At 43.4% G+C, this 20,196-nt stretch overlaps 1 protein-coding gene across 1 annotated transcript in view; it reads right to left on the reverse strand.

The window, feature by feature from the left end:
• Nucleotides 1-11,341, reverse strand: part of atosa (atos homolog A) — a 31,272-nt gene extending 19,931 nt beyond the window's left edge. Inside the window, 1 exon segment of the mRNA XM_029648392.2 lies at nucleotides 10,083-11,341. Coding sequence (XP_029504252.2) covers nucleotides 10,083-10,182 — 100 coding nt within the window. The 5' untranslated portion in view covers nucleotides 10,183-11,341.
• Between the last annotated feature and the right edge of the window lie 8,855 nt (nucleotides 11,342-20,196).

A 20,196-nucleotide genomic window follows, 5' to 3' on the forward strand; every position in this document is an offset into this window, starting at 1 on the left:
TTTCTTCACCAACAATTTGTTTTTGCATTATTTAAACCAAATTGAACATGTTTCATTATTTACTTGAGGCTAAATTGATTTTATTGATGCATTATATTAAGTTAAAATAAGTGTTCATTCAGTGTTTTTGTAATTGTCATTATTACAAACAACAACAAAATTGGCCGATTATTCGGTATCGGCCTTTTTGGTCCTTCAATAATCGGTATCGGTGTTGAAAAATCATAATCGTTCGACCTCTAGTGGGTATCGTGTGAGAATTTGTAAGTCGCTCTGGATAAGAGCGTCTGCTAAATGACTTAAATGTAAATGTAAATGTAGAATGTGTACAGCGAGTGTGTATTATGTAAGAGGAGAGGTTTATGAAGAGCGGACTGACTGCAGAGCAGCACGCAGGTCTTATTAATAGAACTACTGCTGCTGTCCTGGAGAGGAGCCCACTGATCAGCTGGCCTAGTACAAACACACCCGTCACAGGGTGTGGAAAACATCCCCCAGGGTGCTGGATTCGTACAGGGGAGGGGTGGGAGTGTGTGTGTAGTTAATAGATAATGTAGTCATGTTTAGGTCTGCTGTATAGTGCTATAGTACAAAGAATACTGCTGTTGTTTTTTTAGGCCTCAGCTAGAAGACAAGCTGATTAACTCATGGGCTAACACACTTTCTCTCTCCTTCTGGACACACACACACTTTCTCTCTCCTTCTGGACACACACACACTTTCTCTCCCTCTTTGCTGAATCTCCAGGTTCTCACAGTAGAGAAACAGATGGCACAAGTATAACTGATGATACATAAGTACTGAGAGGGGAGATCATGTCTGTATCATCAAGGCTGCTATCAGTTCAGTTGTAATACAATTTTTTTCTGTTCCAAACCAAGGCCAGATCATTATGAACCCTCTCCTGGCCATCAATACCTAGTTGACATTGTTGACCCCTGGTTAGTCTAGTAGGGACAGTATCTAACCTGGAGGAGAGGTGGTGTGTGGCTACTATCTAGTAATGTGCCATCTGTGGTCTGATGGGGGGGACCCTCCCTCGAGCCCCTGCCTCTTTCTCTCTGCGTCTCTCCACACACACATACACATTTTCAGAATCAATTCATGAAACACAGAGTCTGTATTAAACACACACAGTGAGTGGATATATTAGTTGTGGTAGGCATTAGTGTGAGATTAGACAGTTTCTCCATGGTAAATCTGATTACTGTTACTGCAGGGCAGGCCCCTCTGGGATAAATATAACTACACTACAACTACTCAACACTAACCATACCCCCCACTAACACCAACCAGCATTAACCATACCCCCCACTAACACCAACCAGCATTAACCATACCCCCCACTAACACCAACCAGCATTAACCATACCCCCCACTAACACCAACCAGCATTAACCATACCCCCCACTAACACCAACCAGCATTAACCATACCTCCCCACTAACACCAACCAGCATTAACCATACCCCCATTAACACCAACCAGCATTAACCATACCCCCCACTAACACCAACCAGCATTAACCATACCCCCACTAACACCAACCAACCCTAACCATACCCCCATTAACACCAACCAGCATTAACCATACCCCCACTAACACCAACTAGCATTAACCATACCCCCACTAACACCAACCAGAATTAACCACACCCCCATTAACACCAACCAGAATTAACCACATCCCCCACTAACACCAACCAGAATTAACCACATCCCCCCACTAACACCAACCAGCATTAACCATGACCCCAAATCCTCAAAATAGTTAGAATGAATCTAAAATAACTCTAGAAATGTGTCATTCATTGTGATGATTTTACATCTAACTAAAATGTTTGGTGCAGTATTCTCAATGAAAACGAGTCTCATTGAAAAATCAACCAAGATTTATTGAAGAATCCCTACTGTTGACCAATCCCTGACGAAGGGGAATAGACTTTGGCGCCGAACTTCAGCTTGCCTCTAGAAAAGAATGTGTGCCCGAACAACCGAAAATAAGTTAAAAACGAACAAAAACATCACAAAATGTTGTCATATTATATGCACAAACTTTTCTGAACTGTTCGTCTGGGAGGCATGCGAACACCGTAACACAAATACCACTACCTACAGGTTTCCCCTAGGATTGTTTTCAAGTTAGCGGGGGATGGGGGTGTCGTAGTGGGCGTTGCCAATTGTGCAGCCTCCTACCAACATCTTTAAAGGCCTCCTCTTGGCAGAAGAGACCAAATTCCTCTGTTTTAAATGTAATTTTCTGCAATTCTACAAATTTTGCCATGGTTTATGCCATCTGAGTGACTCAAAAATTATGGAGCCCCATGCCATGAATCATTTTTATTTTGGTGATCGTTCTCAAAGATGATCTCGTTTAAAAATATATAAATTCATATTTTCTACAAACTTTATATCTTTAGTCTTTTAAGTTCACTGAAAACGTTTTAGCATAAAAAAAATGCATAAAATAATAAGTAATCATATTTTTTGGGAGTGGTCGGCAACGATTAGCAGTGGCGGCACGCAATGAAAACACACATACAGCCCTGAGGTTCCTCTCCTACTCTGGTCATAGTGCACATCTATTTTGCATGGGGACAAAGGGTTGCCCTGGCAACACACAGATCATGTTAAGGTCCTGTTACGGGGATTCTGTGTGTGCTGGAATGAGTTGGGTCTGTGTGTGTGAGTTTCCATCTGTGTGTGTGTTTCCAGTGGCATGTCATCTATGACATGACTGTCTGTCACTGTGTGTGTGTGTGTGTGTGTGTGTGTGTGTGTTCTTACAGACTATTTGTTCTCCATGAGGCTCAGTGATTGAAACAGATAGAAGTCCAGCCCACTCTACAGGAGCTCTGATTTAAGTTACAAAAACACTAAGTAGCCTACACTGTAGCAGCAAGCAAACAGAAAAGTGTTGTCAATACAAAGATGCAGTTTCCTGTTCCATGTGAAGTTGGCCTGCCCTGAAATCACATGTAGGAACAATAAAGAGAATAGAGTTTGAAGTTGAGCCATGTTCAATTCACAGTTTCCTGAGAGCTCTCTCTTTGTTCCCTTTATCTACCCCCACCCTCTCTTTACACAAAGGGGCAGATTCACAGCACACATAGCAACACACAGATGCCTTCTGATTGGCTTAGAGGGTTGGGTACAGTTTTCTCTTTCTGCTACTGTGAACTCAGCTGCTCCGACTGCTATTGTCTGGAACTCTCATACACACCAGGCCCAACGGACACACACATCTCAAACCCTCATTACTAGCTGCTGCAACAGAAGGGCTTTCACACACACACCAGATTAAGCTTTTACTTGAGCCCAACTGCTAATTTAAAACACTACCACTAGTGACGAGTCTAACGAGAGCATTCAGCCTAGCTAAAGCTTTTAATCATGGTCCTGTGTGGACTGGGGTCAGCTCTGAAGGCCTAGATGTTTACCATTACAGGTGACCCTGACCAGACTAGTCCTGATCATGCCCTCACTAGCCTGGGTGTAAAGGCCTCCAGAGCCAGTGCTCTCTCTCTGCAGAAGCCCACTCTTTGTCCCACTAATACTGATTACGTAACTGGCAGAGTGCCCGGCACAGCACAGGGTAGGACAGCCGGGTAGTACTCGCCGCTGTGTACCCACTATGGCCTCAACAGCGGACTCTGAGCACAACTACACTTTACTCTGTAGACTGATAGTCTGTGCTCTGCCCTTTAACCTAGGTTTTGAGGAGTTTACAGCCTTCCCCAATCAGCCACATGTTAGAGAATTCAGATTGTGTGTGTGTGTGTTTTGCACTCAGCTGGTCTCTCCTCCTGGCTGAGCCGGGTCTATCTGGCCTTGGTTGAACGTGCGCATGCATATGCAAACCCACAAACACACCCCTCTGACCTACAGCGCTCAGGAGATTACATTTCTGACACAGAGGACAAATTGAGCAACGTCAACAACGCTCCAAAGGCCATGGGAAGTGTGGCAGTCAAGACTTTTTAAAGTGCTGAACTGAACTGGAGCTGGCCAGCCATGGCCTAATATATCTCTGTAGGACTGACTGACCTAGCCAGGTCATGGGTGGTTCTTCTCTGCAATAGATAGAGGTCAGGCGACTGACGACTCTGACATGTCGAACCCTCTATCTGGCTATGAAAAGCCAACTGACATTAACTCCTGAGGTGTTGACCTCTTGCACCCTCTATAACCATTGTGATTATTATTTGACCCTGCTGGTCTTCTATGAACGTTGGAAACATCTTGAAGAACGATCTCGCCTTAATGACCATGCACTCCTAGAATCTCCACCCGGCACAGCCAGAAGAGGACTGGCTACCTCTTAGAGCCTGGTTCCTGCCTTTCTAGATAGTTTTTCCTAGCCACCGTGCCACTACATCTGCATTGCTTGCTCTCTGGGGCATTCGGCTCGGTTTCTGTATAAGCACTTTGTGACAACTGCTGTTGTAAAAAGGGCTCTATAAAAACCTTTGATTGATATCTATCTAGACTGGCGGCCACTTGCCAAACTAGTTGTGCTTTAACCAATTCCTCTGTTGCTGGTTATCGTGTAGAGGCCAGCGTTAGATACAGGCCAGAGGCTACTGATAGTCGTCTATGCTCCATAATGTATTCAAACCTACATAGTGTCAATAGACAGCTCTCTTTCCAGATGCCTTTAAACAGGGGCACAGCACAGGCAGACCAATCATCTGGTTAGGAGTTGACCTTGTTACTAAAATAAAGCAACAGAACAAGCAGCAAGCTGACTAACCATGTGGGAGTTCATCTCAGATATAGCAACAGCATGTGAGAGAAGGCAACCATGCGTGGTGGTGGGCGGCCATGTTTAGAACAGTAAAGCTGTTGGCTGACTTTTGGAGGGAGGTGTGTTGTTGTTGGCCAAGAGGAATCTGACCCAGCAAGGGGACTCTACTCAGCTCCAACTATGGGGTGTGTGTGAAATTGTCAATTGTCTGTTACTGTTACTTTCCTCTAGTCGTCTCCTCTAAAGTGGTTTCCTCATCTTGTCCCCTCTTCTTGATCTGCACTGATCTGATTCTGAACACAGGTCTTTTTCATTCAGTGAGGAAGGAGAGAGAAGATGAGAGGAAGCCAATGTAAACTATTGACATGCAGCCCATATCACAGGAGAGGAGAAGAAGCTAATATAGAATTTTGACATGCAGCCCATATCACAGAGCATCATATGTGGGCCAGGGAAGGCATAGAGAGTGGTGCGCTCTGCTAATCCTTCCCCCTGCCAGGAGGAAACTGAGCGGGCCAGATGGTTCCTACTGTTCCTGCTGAGCTGGCTGCCAGTTGGCTGAGCGCAACCATGGGGGAGGAGCCACAGGGTCACAGGAGGTGACCGGCACACAGAAGCTGATGATGTCACTTACACAGAACCGGTTGGCTCAACACACTTACGTCCCGTGCTGGTTCTGAGCAAGAGCAACCACTGAGCCTGAGTGTGTGTGTGTCAGGCATGAGCCCGAGCGACCACTAAGCTTGTGTGTGTGAGCGTGAGCCTGTATGTGTACACACGTGTGTGTGTGTGTCAGGCCAGCATGAGCCAGATAAGACCACCACAGTTACATAAGAGCATTACTGGGAGGACTGGTTGGAGCCGAATCACACGCTGAACTGGAACTGAACTACAGTACCGGCCAACACAGGAACCTGTCAGAGCACTTCAATGTTGGTTACATACGGCACCTTTAATAATAACAGGTTTATTATTGTTGACAAAAGAATAACAATAGGCATGTTTTGGAGCCCAGAGGTCTACAAAGACAGTCAGCGTGACACATCCAGCACGTAAAAACACAACAGACATCCCAGTGAACAGACGTGACTGACCCTTTCTGTGAGAACAAAAACACCTGTCGCTGTACCTGCCTGTCATTCTGTCTGGTTAGTGAAATAACATTACGCCTGTCCTTTTGTACCCGCCTGTGTGTATGGTGAATAACAAAACACCTGTTGTAGGTGAATCACTGCAAGAAGGTTGGCATAATAGTCAGATTGACTGTCTGATTGTTCTGTCGGGCCTGGCTGTCGGTGAGAGTTCCTCAACTCTGTGCTCTACTGGCTGTTCGGGGCCTTGGGGATGGGCTAATTAAGCAATAAGGCCAGAAATGGACAATAGGGCTGCTCTTATTGCAAGCGGAGTGTTAGGACACGGTCCATAGCCATGCTATATTGGCCATTATTCACAAACCCCAGAGGTGCCTTATTGCTATTATAAACTGGTTACCAACGTAATTGGTATTAACAGCTTCTACCCCCAAGCCATAAGACTCCTGCACAGCTAATCAAAGGGCTACCCAGACCCCTCTTTAAGCTGCTACTACTCTCTGTTTATCATCTATGCATAGTCACTTTAACTCTACCTACATGTTCATCCTCGACTAACCGGTGCCCCCGCACATTGACTCTCTACCGGTACTCCCTGTATATGGTAGGGCAGGTAACCTAGTGGTTAGAGCATCGAGCCAGTAACTGAAAGGTTGCTAGATCGAATCCCTGAGCTGACAAGGTAAAAATCTGTTGTTCTTCCCCTGATCAAGGCAGTTAACCCACAAATTACAGGCCTCTCATCTTTTTAAGTGGTAGAACTTGCACAATTGGTGGCTGACTAAATACTTTTTTGCCCCACTGTGTATATATATAGCCTCACTATTGTTATTTTACTGCTGCTGTTTAATTATTTGTTACTTTTTTTTTGTATTTTGTTTTTTTACTTAACTTATTTTTTCTTAACTTCTTAAAGCATTGTTGGTTAAGGGCTTGTAAGTAAGCATTTCACTGTAAGGTCTTGACTTGTTGTATTCGGCGCATGTGACAAATAAAATTTGATTTGATAATTAGAGCAGTAAAAATAAATGTTTTGTCATATGCATGGTTTATGGTCTGGTATACCACGGCTTTCAGCCAATCAGCATTCAGGGCTCAAACCACCCAGTTTATAAGGGGGGGTAAATCTGTCTGAGGGGTGTGGACATCCCCCGAGACACCTTGTTTGACCTCCAACAGGAAACACCTCCAAAAAACAAACAAAAAAAACACTGATTCAAAGGCACGTTCCAGTAGACATTTATGTAAACAAAGCTTCAATATGCCTTCAGTGTTTGTTATTCTCTTCCCATTCCCATCTATTCTTCTTGTCCCCACCTTGTCTCTCCTCCCTTATTCGTTCCTCTCCAGAACCATGACTCATTGTGAGATCATGTGTGTGTTGTAGCCTATGTACTTAGTGTGTGTGTGACATCCGACCATTTCCTTGCTCTTCTGTGACTGTTCTGCCATGGCTCTTTATGAGATCTGTTAAAGCTGTGTCTGTGTGCAATATGTGTGTTGGTTCTCCTATCGTTGTCCCCACAAGGATAGTAAAACAAGGGGGGGGGGGAACTCTCCCTCGTGGGAGGACAAAGGCTATTTTAAGTTTAGGGGTTAGGTTTAGGGTTACAATTAGGATTAGGGCAGGGTTTCCCAAACTCGGTCCTCGGGACCCCAAGGGGTGCACGTTTTGGTTTTTGCCCTTACACTACACAGCTGATTCAAATAATCATCCGATTGTGTCTGTCTCTCTCAGCCAGCACAGGGGCCACAGCCACAGCACTAGCCTACATGTTGAACAACAAGTCAATCAGATGACTTCACTTAGCACTGAGCTAAACACTGCACTGTGATGGCTCCCTTTCCCTTTCTCACACACATGGTTGCAATATAAAGTTGAAGAAAAAGCACTTGTGAATCAGAATTTGTATAACAAGTAAAAGCATTTTTAAAAAACAAGAACGCGTTCTCTAAACATTCTCTCTGTTACGGTGTGGGTGTGTGAACCAAGACAGAGTAAGCCCACTGGGGTAAAGCCTAGAGAAACTAACTCCTGTCACTAGTTCAGCATAGGGGCTAGAATGCTCCGTAAACACCTTCCTCGCCAGGGAGATGAGGAGGAGAGGGGGTCTGGGAGGAGGGGAGGAGGAGGAGGATAAGACAAGAAAGGAGAGAAGAACGGGATCAGAACAAACGGAGGAGAGAGAGTGTCAGAGGAGTACAGGGAGGGCAGTCTGTCTGTCTGCATTTTCAACCAGAGGAACAGTATGTCCCATAATAACAATAGAACAGTGGGAGCATCGGCTGGCCTGTCATATGGGAACTGCTCCAGAGCAGCTTCTATTGCAATTAGACATTATTAATAGAACCACCGTGACAGACCCACAGGGAGCCAACAGCACAGCAGAACACAGAATCTATATGGGGGGGAAGGGAAAGAAAGGCTCAGCTGGTAAAACATGGCACTTGAACACACAACCCTGGCATTGTGTGTTCGATTCCCACGGGGGACTAGTAGAAAAAAAGATGAAAATGTCTGCGCTCACTACTGTATGTCGCTCTGGATAAGAGTGTCTGCTAAATGACTCAAATGTAAATGTAGTCCAACTACAGTAACTTGAGATCCAGCAGGAAAAGCCAGATCTGTCTCTGTAGCTCAGTAAAAGTGTGTTGTTGTTTACAATTGACCAAGCAAAAAAATAAAAATTGCAGTGTGTAGAACAGTAAGTGTGTGATTTAATTACTATATGTACAGTGTGTGTGTTTACCACATCCAAATGTCAGAGCCATGAACCCTGGGTTGTTTTTAAAGGTAAAGCCAGAGTCAGTGTGCAGGGGTGAAATCTCAGCCTTTTGGTGTTGGACGACATGTTTACACCCTGACATTGGGTAGAGAGTCATGTTACAGTACAGTGTCAGTAGGATGGGTGTGTAGGACACTGATGGTGTGGGGTTTGTTGTGTAGTAGGAAAAGCAATCTCTGATTGAGCTTCCTTTGTCTGACAGTGGTTGCTGTGTGACCACATCAAACTTCTGTGCAGTAGTTGCAGGCCCTGCATTGTCTGACTAGTGACAACAGGTCCCAGTACAGTAGACAGAGACCAAGCTAGTACAGAAGAGACAGGCCTATTTTCTTACTACATAACTCAGAACAGTAGATACAGACAGCCATATTGTCTTAATACAGACCTCAGAACAGTAGATAGAGACAGGCCTATTGATTGACTCCATGTTTGGTGGTAACTAAAACAAACAGAAGCTAAATGTCTTCTGATTGAAGGTAATGTGTTAATAAGGCCAAAGGGTATCAGCTAGCTGCTCTGAGCTCCAACTAGCTGCTGTTATGTTGTTGCCCTTACAAGAATCATAACCAAACTTGGATTAATGACAAGCATGTTGAAGCAATCACTACATTACTAGACTATGTCCAAGCAGGCAGACTAGGCTGGCAGGCAGGGGGCATACAATACAGTCCATGTATTACTAATAGAGCTGGCATTACAGACCACTGCTGCTGCGGTTGAATAAACCTGATATGAAAACAGACAAAGCTGGCTGCCCTGCAGACGTCATGTTAATCATACATCATGTAAACACACAGACAGTACAGAAGGCAGAGAGCAGATCGAAGTCTCTGTTCATAGTGATGATTCAGAGTCACTGTGAAGATGTTCAGTTCGAACAAAGGGCTTTGAGCATTGCAGCATACCCATACCAGAGACTGACAGAATAACTCAGAGCTCTCAGGCACCCAAAAGAAGGAGCTGTTTTATCGTGCAGTGAGTTGTTCCATCCTGTCAGTGTGATCTGCTGTGTTTTGTCCCCCAAAAACAGCTTTTTGACAGAAATTACAAGATGACATTGTGTTGTTATAATTGAACCATTGCTCAGATATCTGTAGCCATCTTGTTCACCTATCCATTGTGTAATTTGGCAGTCAGAATGTCCTAATTTCCGTGGCCTCACTGGCCTGCCTGGGTCAGGTTTACTTTTTATCAACACAGGCAGGCAAGCAAGTTAACCAGCTGTTACATCATTCTCCCTCTCTGGCCGATACCTCTCCCTCTTCCGGGGACTGCCTGGCTGGCTACATTCTGCTGATCCAACAACACACACAGGCCAACGATGGATCATGTCAATATGATCCTCATGACCCTTTTAGCACTGCAATGATGGACACCATAGTGAAGGCTCACACAGACGAATACCATGAACAGTATAGCTTCTGTTGGCATGGAATAAATCCATGTAGATCAGCTTACCTCGCTCTGGTTTCATGTTAGCCAGTGTCATCTCGATCCCTCTGGGAATCTGGCAGCCTCTGTCTGTCTGTCTGTCTTCGGTCTGAAGACTCCCGTCCATACAGCCCTGACAGCAATATACTGCTGTGTGTCTGACTGTGTGGATCCAAATCTTCCAAAGGATTGCTGACTTATTGCATTAAGCAACAATACCAGCTGGGTAGCCTGTATGCTGCCAATCGCCCCCTGATTTATCCGACAAAAGCAACGCTTTGTTACCAAACTGCTACTGTACAGGTCCATCGAGTCAGATCCACTGTTAACTGGCCAACGAACAGTTGAGCTAGCTAGCTAAATCTGACCGTCAAACATTAGATTAGCTCCGAGTTATTGCTTCATCAACCACCTGGCTAGCCAAAAAGGCATTGAGCTGACAATCTGACTGTCCACCCCCCAAAAATAAACGTCTCAAATTCCACCACCAAAACCACGACAGTAGTCCCGTCACGAAACATCTCTCAGCTTGCTGTGCTACTGTAACCTCACCTATTTGGCTTAGCTACCGTGGCTTTAGCTAGCTGACCAAACAAACAACACACAGGCATCTGATCTGATGCCGACCTTCTCAAACAAAACACCCCACCCGCAGGTAGAGTGATCACCTCCGATAACAATGGGCTCCGGGAAAGGACAGACCTCGTTCAACCGATCATTCTGGGAAAACAGCCAACGTTAGCTAAACGCCGTGTTGTCCAGAAGCATCAGTTCCACTTGTCGTCTTGAAACATAGTGAGTTAAAGTAGTCACGACCCGTGTCAGTTACCTAGTTATTGTTGACTAGCTTTCTCTCAAATCAAAAGTTTGGCAGAAAACAAGCTGACCATTTATTTTCCAACTTGTCGCAATGGCTAGCGAGCTTTTTTCCTTCTTCCAAAACAACGTTTCGCTGACTAGCGAACTTCGTCCAACTCAATAACATAGTACAGGCGCATACCGTTCGCAACAAAATTATATTGTGTGCTTTTTCTTATCCATAAACTCGTTGGTGTGCTCTCTACCCCTCTCTCTAGCAATGTCCCCGGGTCAAAACAGATCAGCGCAGTCTTTTCTCAGTCACGTGTCCCAACAACAGCCAGACCACTTTCCTGTACCAGTCTTTCCTGTGAACCTGCTGCGATAGCAACCGTGATCTAGAAACTTTTTGGTTACAGTTTGACAATGTGTCAAGATGACAACAAATATCATGCACTAAACATGGATGAAATTAACATTATAACTCTGTGTAATGTGCCTCAGCCAAGGCCAGGATTGATACATTGTAGCGGGACGGCCACTGCTCTGATTTGATTGGTGGATTGGATGCGCGTTCACGTCTGCACGTGGCACGTGTATTTTGTATGTGAACATTTTGTTCTCGGTGCCTGACATGTTCGGATACAGATTAGTGCTGCGTTGATGTGCTCCTCTGGGTTTTATATTTCGTAGTTGTGAAATACGACTTCGTTTTATTCATGTGCTTTTTGTTCTGAACAGTTCTTCAACCAATATGATTAGCACATTTTAGCTGGCCCGATAAACTAGCTAACGCTGTTTATAATCAAGTCAGTTGGCTTGTTTAAATTGTTGAACATTGACAATATGGTCAAAGTAGCTACATTTGTACCAATATTGGAGTTGTCATCTTTTGGTTGGCAATGCAAAAGGTCAGTGGTGAAACGTAACAACGTCGTAAACTCAGGAGACAATTTTCTCCGAGTTTCCCATTTATACTCTGATTTGGAGGGTCGCCTGGATAGGCAGATTAAAAGAGTGAAAATATCGTAGCACTTTGACAATTCAAATTTGAGATTTATTTTGTTTGAACTGTGCATAGTAGTCAGAGCTTTGATTGTCTTTGAAAGTGAATACAGTGAATTGGTCAATAACGACAACACGAATCCAGGCCACCAGTTCTCACAAGGCCTATAATGAGATTAGAGATGTTGTATTCGTTACTCAGTGCTCACTATTGATAATTTTGAGTAATATTGTTAACCATGTATTGCTCACAGAGGAAAAATTGTCATAGATCCATTCAGAGCAACAATACATTCAGAACGACAATAAATCCTACCACTGCAAAATGACAAAGGGTGGCTTCCTTGCTACACTTTATATACAAAAGTATGTGGACACCCATTCAAGTGGATTTGGCTATTTCAGCCACATGTATACAATCAAGCGCACACCTATGCAAATTCCATAGACAAACACGGATTTACTGAAGAGCTTGGTGACTTTCAACATGGCACCGTCATAGGATGCCACCTTTCCAACAGGTCAGGTCGTCAAATTCATTCCCTGCTAGAGCTGCCCCGGTCAACTGTAAGTGCTGTTATTGTTAAATGGAACCGTCTAGGAGCAACAACGGCTCAGCCGTGAAGTGGTAGGCCACACAAGCTCACAGAACAGGACTGCCGAGTGCTGAAGCAACACTCACTACCGAGTTCCAAACTGCCTCTGGAAGTAACGTCAGCACAATGACTGTTCGTCGGGACCTTCACAAAATGGGTTTGCATGGTAGAGCAGCCGCATACAAGCCTAAAGTCACCATGTGCAATGCCAAGCGTCGGCTGGAGTGGTGTAACGCTCGCCACCATTGGACTCTGGAGCATCTGGCAGTCCGACGGACTAATCTGGGTTTGGCGGATGCCAGGAGAACGCTACCTGCCCCAATGCATAGTGCCAACTGGTCTGGGGCTGTTTTTCATGGTTTGGGCTAGGCCCCTTAGTTCCAGTGAAGGGAAATCTTGACGCTACAGCATACAATGGCATTCTTGATGATTCTGTGTTTCCAACTTTGTGGCAACAGTTTGGGAAGGCCCTTTCAGATTTCAGCATGACAATGCCCCTGTGGGCAAAGCAAGGTCCATACAGAAATGGTTTGTCGAGATCGATGTGGAACAACTTGACTGTCCTGCACAGAGCACTGACCTCAACCCCATCGAACACCTTTGGGATGAGTTGGAATGTCGACTGCGAGCAAGGCCTAATCACCCAACATCAGTGCCCGACCACACTAATGGTCTTGAGGCTGAATGGAAACAAGTTCCTGCAGCAATGTTCCAACTTCTAGTGGAAAGCCTTCCCAGAAGAGTGGAGGCTGTTTTAGACCTACTCCATATTAATATGGAGTAGGTCCCCCCTACTCCATATTAATACCCATAATATTGGAAGAAGATGTCCACATACTTTTGGTCATGTAATGTATTTCATTACTGCACTCAAACTTGTTGACCTATAAGCCGCTTGCTCTTGACGTTCATAATTGAAACAATATTCATGGTTGTGCATGTGTTTGTGCGCATGCATGTGTGATTCCAAAACAAGGGACAGATAAAATGCTACTGACAGATAGATAACCTGTTATGCAACTATGTCATGTCTGTCTCCACCCTGGTCCCTGATCTATTCTCTATATTTAACCTGTCCTACAGTGTCTGGATGGGTGGGACATTCAATTAAATAAACAGAAAACAGGTTTTAAAGGGTCAAATTTGACTCATTTGACATGCCTGGGACAAAGGAAACTCTGTATGATCTGTGGTGATGACAACACAAAGAGACCTCAGTAGAACAACATACTGTATCAGCTGGAGGAATCCCTCTGCAGGTGACTGGGTTACACTGTGTTATGTTGCAATCTAGTGGTGGAAGAATAGAAGTGCAGTGTATCAGTGGGCATTTAAAAGAACAGGTGGAGACATGTCAATAGTCAATCAAATCACATTTTATTTGTCACATGCGCCAAATACAGCAGGTGTAGATCTTACAGTGAAATGCTTACTTACAAACCCTTAACCAACAATGCAGTTTTAAGAAAAATACCTAAAAGTAACAAATAATTAAAGAGCAGCAGTAAAAGAACAATCTACAGAGGTGAAGTGCCTAGGGGGGTAGGTGCCAGTTGCAGTTCAAAACACATTTGATCTACTACATGCAGTACCAGTCAAAAGTTTGGACACACCTACTCATTCAATGGGTTTCCTTTATTTGTACTATTTTCTACATTGTAGAATAATAGTGAAGACATCAAAACTATGAAATAACACATATGGAATCATGTAGTAACCAAAATAGTTTTAAACAAATCAAAATATATTTTATATTTGAGATTCTTCAAAGTAACCACCCTTTGCCTTGATGACAGCTTTGCACACTCTTGGCATTCTCTCAACCAGCTTTATGAGGTAGTCACGTGGAATGCTTTTCCAACAGCTTTGAAGGAGTTCCCACTATGCTGAGCATTTGTTGGCTGCTTTTCCTTTTCCTTTTCCTTCACTCTGAGGTCCAACTCATCCCAAACCATTTCAATTGGTTTGAGGTTGGGGATTGTGGAGGCCAGGTCATCTGATGCAACACTCCATTACTCTCCTTGGTCAAATAGCCCTTACACAGCCTGGAAGTGTGTTTTGGGCCATGTCCTGTTGAAAAACAAATTATTAAGCACAAACCAGATGGGATGGCATATCGCTGCAGAATGCTGTGGTAGCCATGCTGGTTAAGTGTGCCTTGAATTCTAAACAAATCACTGACAGTGTCACCAGCAAACCTTTATTTTACTAGGCAAGTCAGTAAAGAACAAATTCTTATTTTCAATAATGGCCTAGGAACAGTGGGTTAACTGCCTGTTCAGGGGCAGAACGACATATTAGTACCTTTTCAGCTCAGGGATTTGAACTTGCAACCTTTCGGTTACTAGTCCAACACTCTAACCACTAGGCTACCCTGCGACCTCCTCGTCTCTGTTTCACGGTGGGAACCACACATGCATCATCTGTTCACCTACTCTGCGTCTCACAAAGACACGGCGGTTGGAACCAAAAATCTAAAATTTGGACTCATCAGACCAAAGGACAGATTTCCACTGGTCTAATGTCCATTGCTTGTGTTTCTTGACCCAAGCAAGTCTCTTCTTATTATTGGTGTCCTTTCATCATAATGCTTGATGGTTTTTGCGACTGCACTTGAAGAAACTTTAAAAGTTCTTGAAATTTTCCAGATTGACTGACCTTCATGTTAATGTAATGATGTACTGTCGTTTCTCTTTGCTCATTTGAGCTGTTCTTGCCATAATATGGACTTGGTCTTTTACCAAATAGGGCTATCTTCTGTATACCAACCCTACCTTGTCACAACACAACGGATTGGCTTAAATGCATTAAGAAGGAAAGAAATTCCACAAATGAACTTTTAATAAGGCATACCTGTTCATTTAAATGCATTTCAGGTGAATACCTCATGAAGATGGTTGAGAGAATGCCAAGAGTGTACAAAGCTGTCATCAAGGCGAAGGGTGGCTACTTTGAAGAATCTCAAATATAAACAATTTTAGTTACTACATGATTTCCTAGGTGTTATTTTATAGTTTTGATGTCTTCAGTATTATTTTACAATGTAGAAAATATTAAAAATAATAAAAACCCTTGAATGAGTAAGTGTGTCCAAACTTTTGACTGGTACTGTACATATGAAATACACTTTTGAGTCTAACATCAGTATTGAAGGAAATGACATGAGTCTGGATTCAGGTGCTGGAATTCCAACTGTTTATTTTCTACTTTTTAGTGACTACAGAAAATGTTACATTTTAACACTGAAAATCAAGGCTGGATGACATCATCACTTGCTTCTCTTTATTATTTTTATTCCAATTTTTGTTTTGTTTAGCAAACACAGCAGATGATGTTGCACAGCACTGAGCGAGCAGTAGCAAAGCCAAGAATATTAGAACCTAAATGATTAAACCAACCAAGCTATGCGATACTGTGGCCCATGAGGACAGTGTCTTGGAGCAGGAGTGCTGATCTAGGGGAAGGTGACCCCACTTATTTACTAGGATTCAAAGGGAACAAATGACTGAACTACTGGGTTCTCTTTGGAAATAAATGTCAGCGAGTTGGTTTCCGTATTTTTTGTTGTTCAACTAAACCTTCCAGAGCTCTTTATAATATATGAATAATTTCTGGAAGAGGCCCCAAGTAAGGTTGCATAATTCCAGGAACTTTAAATAATTCCCTGTTTTTCCAGAAGTCCTGGTTGGAGGATTCTGGATTTCCTGCTTTATTTCCTCCAGATTCCGTGTTTCCTCCAACTGTGATTTCAGGTAAACCAGGGAACCCTGCCCCCAGTGAGGGCCTCAGCCCATTTTATTGTTTTAGTGTTTTCACATTCAAAATGACCACCTTTAGCCCACTACTTCTTTAGGGAATAGGGTACCACCTCAGATTTGCCCAAACGTCTGATTGTCTCAGGTGCTGCAGTACTATGATGAGACTCAGCCTGATTAGGGACACAGTAACATTTGTGAACAGCAGTTTTCAGTTCTTTCCACAGATTCTCGATTGGATTCAGGTCTGACTTTGACTTGGCCATTCTAACACCTGGATATGTTTATTTTTGAACCATTCCATTGTAGATTTTTTTCTTTATGTTTTGGATCATTGTCTTGTTGGAAGACAAATCTCCGTCCCAGTCTCAGGTCTTTTGCAGACTCCATCAGGTTTTCTTCCAGAATGGTCCTGTATTTGGCTCCATCCATCTTCCCATCAATTTTAACCATCTTCCCTGTCCCTGCTGAAGAAAAGCAGGCCCAAACCATGATGCTGCCACCACCATGTTTGACAGTGGGGATGGTGTGTTCAGGGTGATGAGCTGTGTTGCTTTACGCCAAACATAACGTTTTTGCATTGTTGCCAAAAAGTTCAATTTTGGTTTCATCTGACCAGAGCACCTTCTTCCACATGTTTGGTGTGTCTCCCAGGTGGCTTGTGGCAAACTTTAAACGACACTTTTTATGGATATCTTTAAGAAATGGCTTTCTTCTTGCCACTCTTCCATAAAGGCCAGATTTGTGCAATATACGACTGATTGTTGTCCTATGGACAGAGTCTCCCACCTCAGCTGTAGATCTCTGCAGTTCATCCAGAGTGATCATGGGCCTCTTGGCTGCATCTCTGATCAGTCTTCTCCTTGTATGAGCTGAAAGTTTAGAGGGACGGCCAGGTCTTGGTAGATTTGCAGTGGTCTGATACTCCTTCCATTTCAATATTATCGCTTGCACAGTGCTCCTTGGGATGTTTAAAGCTTGGGAAATCTTTTTGTATCCAAACCGCTTTAAACTTCTTCACAACAGTATCTCGGACCTGCCTGGTGTGTTCCTTGGTCTTCATGATGCTCTCTGCGCTTTTAACGGACCTCTGAGACTATCACAGTGCAGGTGCATTTATACGGAGACTTGATTACACACAGGTGGATTGTATTTATCATCATTAGTCATTTAGGTCAACATTGGATCATTCAGAGATCCTCACTGAACTTCTGGAGAGAGTTTGCTGCACTGAAAGTAAAGGGGCTGAATAATTTTGCACGCCCAATTTTTCAGTTTTTGATTTGTTAAAAAAGTTTGAAATATCCAATAAATGTCGTTCCACTTCATGATTGTGTCCCACTTGTTGTTGATTCTTCACAAAAAAATACAGTTTTATATCTTTATGTTTGAAGCCTGAAATGTGGCAAAAGGTCGCAAAGTTCAAGGGGGCCGAATACTTTCGCAAGGCACTGTATATTGATGCACACATAGACACACAGAAAGACAAATGTACGCACACAAGCATGGTGCATGCACGCACACACACACACAGCCTGTCTAGTTCTACAATGTAACTACTGTCGTCTGCATGGCTATTCCCATTGAACTGTATGGCCTGTGGAGATTGAATGGAAGAGAAAGTAACAGAGGGCTGAAAGCTAAAAGATCTAGACTCCACTTATCTGTGTCAGGATCCACTGTAACAGGGCCTGTTGTAAGAAGGAATGCTACTACTGAGAAATGAGATGAGCATCAAGCTGCTAAACTGAGTTCACTGACCACACACACACACACACACACACACACACACACACACACACATAGACCAGATAAGTGTTGTCCCACCCATATACACACACACAAGTTTCTTTGTAGGTTTATTAGACTTTGCTCATTGTCATTACACCGAGTTTGCACCAAACAACAGACACTGTGTGGAGCCCAGACCCCATCCATCCCATCGCTAACCCCCCCAACTCCACCCACCTCACTGTCAGACAGTAAAGTGACTCAGATCAGTCCTTAGAGACCAACTGTTTAATATATCTGATGTATTCCAGCTCTAACTCCCCTGATTCAACTAGTCACGGGCTTCATGATTAGTTGACTTAGTTGAAAGAGGAGTGCAAGTGTTGGAATAGACCTAATATGTGAAATGGTTGGTGGTCTGATACCTGATTCACACATTTGTAACCAGGCCACCACAGTACAGCTCGGCTTGGCCCTATAGTATGAATCAGGCACCAGAGGACTGGGTTGAGCAACACTGAGAGGACTTGCAGCCCTGGTTTAGTTTAAAACATCACTTCAGATTGTACATTTAAACAGGAGATTCCCTACACGGCTGAGTAACCTTGACTACAGAAGCCCCCGGCCTACAGCCTTCTACTAACATCTATACCCGTGCTGCGAATGGCAAATCAAAACTCAACATCTCTTAAACTCACAAATGCCAGTGCTTTTTCAAACGTTTTAATTCACTTATTTTCCTTTTTTTCTCCACTTTTTGGTTTGTTTTAGAAATCTTTGGATGCTCATTATTATTATTATTAATACCCATAAAATAAAATAAAAAAATTGAAAAGTCAAAAGAATAGAAAACACATTACACACTGCTGCTTTTTTGACAGCTGTTGAGCGAAGTACGTACCAACTGTAGAACGTCTGTATCTGAAATGACACCCTGTATAGTGCACTAGTTTTGAACAGAGCCATAGGGTTGGGTTAGTAGAGATATGAAATGAACATATCCCCTCGTCAAAATCCTGATTTTCAATATTGTCCTGATCACATCCTGGATTAGCCATAGGGTTCAGGTCAGAAGTAATGCACTACATAGGAAATAGGAAGTAGTGTCAGACGTGTGTCGGCCCGTTGTCAGGGCAATGGTCTCTGGCAGTGTTCAGAACACATGTTGAAGTGACAGAGCTGTGATCCACGAGAAGAAGAACACAAACCCACTCCTTCATCTGATCTAAGCAGGAGAATGTTCTAAGGCTATGAGACAAAACTGAATGTTCATTTGTTTTTGTTTTTGTTTGTTTTCTCTCAAAAAACCTACTATATACAAATCTAGATGTTCTACAAAGGCATAAATTAAAGCCGTGGTTAAGCAATAATACAAAAACACAATTCCATTCAAATCAAATCATCACAACACAGAAGACGAGAAAAGGAAAACATATGAACACATTATCACAGCAGTTGTTGGTTTTACCCTGTAAAAAACAATAGTCTACCATCATTATAATATCGGAATAAGTATCCAACGTCTGATAACAAAATAGTACACTTCATCTCTTCATCCAGACAAGTTTCAAACCTCAAGACCCTGAAACTTGTCCTCCGCGACCTTGAACAGAACACTTCTGCCAAAAAAAACATAAAAAATAAATAAGAACCATAAATCTTTTTAAAAGAAGTAACAATAACAACATTAGTTACCAAACTAGTTGAGTTCTGCCTGACCCACTTTCACAATCTCTCTCCACAGAACCACAGAGTTCTCACTATGAGGTATTCAGAGACAAACACGGCCAGAGTGCTGGGCCTTCCTTCAAAGGGGAGGAGAGAGGATGGGAGGAGAGTGGGAGAGAGGGAGGGGGGCAGGGGAGACAGAAGAAGAAGAAGAAGAGCTTTGGTATATCAGCAGGAGTGGAGATCAGAAATTCCTTTGGTATGTTTTCATTGCATGGTTGAGCTGGCGAAAGCACCACTTGTGAGAGAGAGCGAGAGCGAGAGAGAGAGCGATAAGGACGGAGAGAGTGAGAAATATTCCTTTAGTCTTCAGTAGTGGCCCGTCTCTACAGGCTGAGGTATTCAAAGAGTAAAAGGTCAAAGGTCATAGAGAGGTCAACAGTGGTTTAACACTTTGGTTCAAGCAAGGCACTCGTCCTGGGAGTTTTAGAGAGGTTGTCAACATGTCTGTATAGAATGGTGTCAACATGTAATTTTAGAACGTTCAATGTTGTCAACATTTCATTCTAGAACGTTGTAAACATATAA

This window comes from Oncorhynchus nerka, unplaced genomic scaffold (assembly GCF_034236695.1).
Source record: "Oncorhynchus nerka isolate Pitt River unplaced genomic scaffold, Oner_Uvic_2.0 unplaced_scaffold_1591, whole genome shotgun sequence".
NCBI classification, from domain to species: Eukaryota; Metazoa; Chordata; class Actinopteri; order Salmoniformes; family Salmonidae; genus Oncorhynchus; species Oncorhynchus nerka.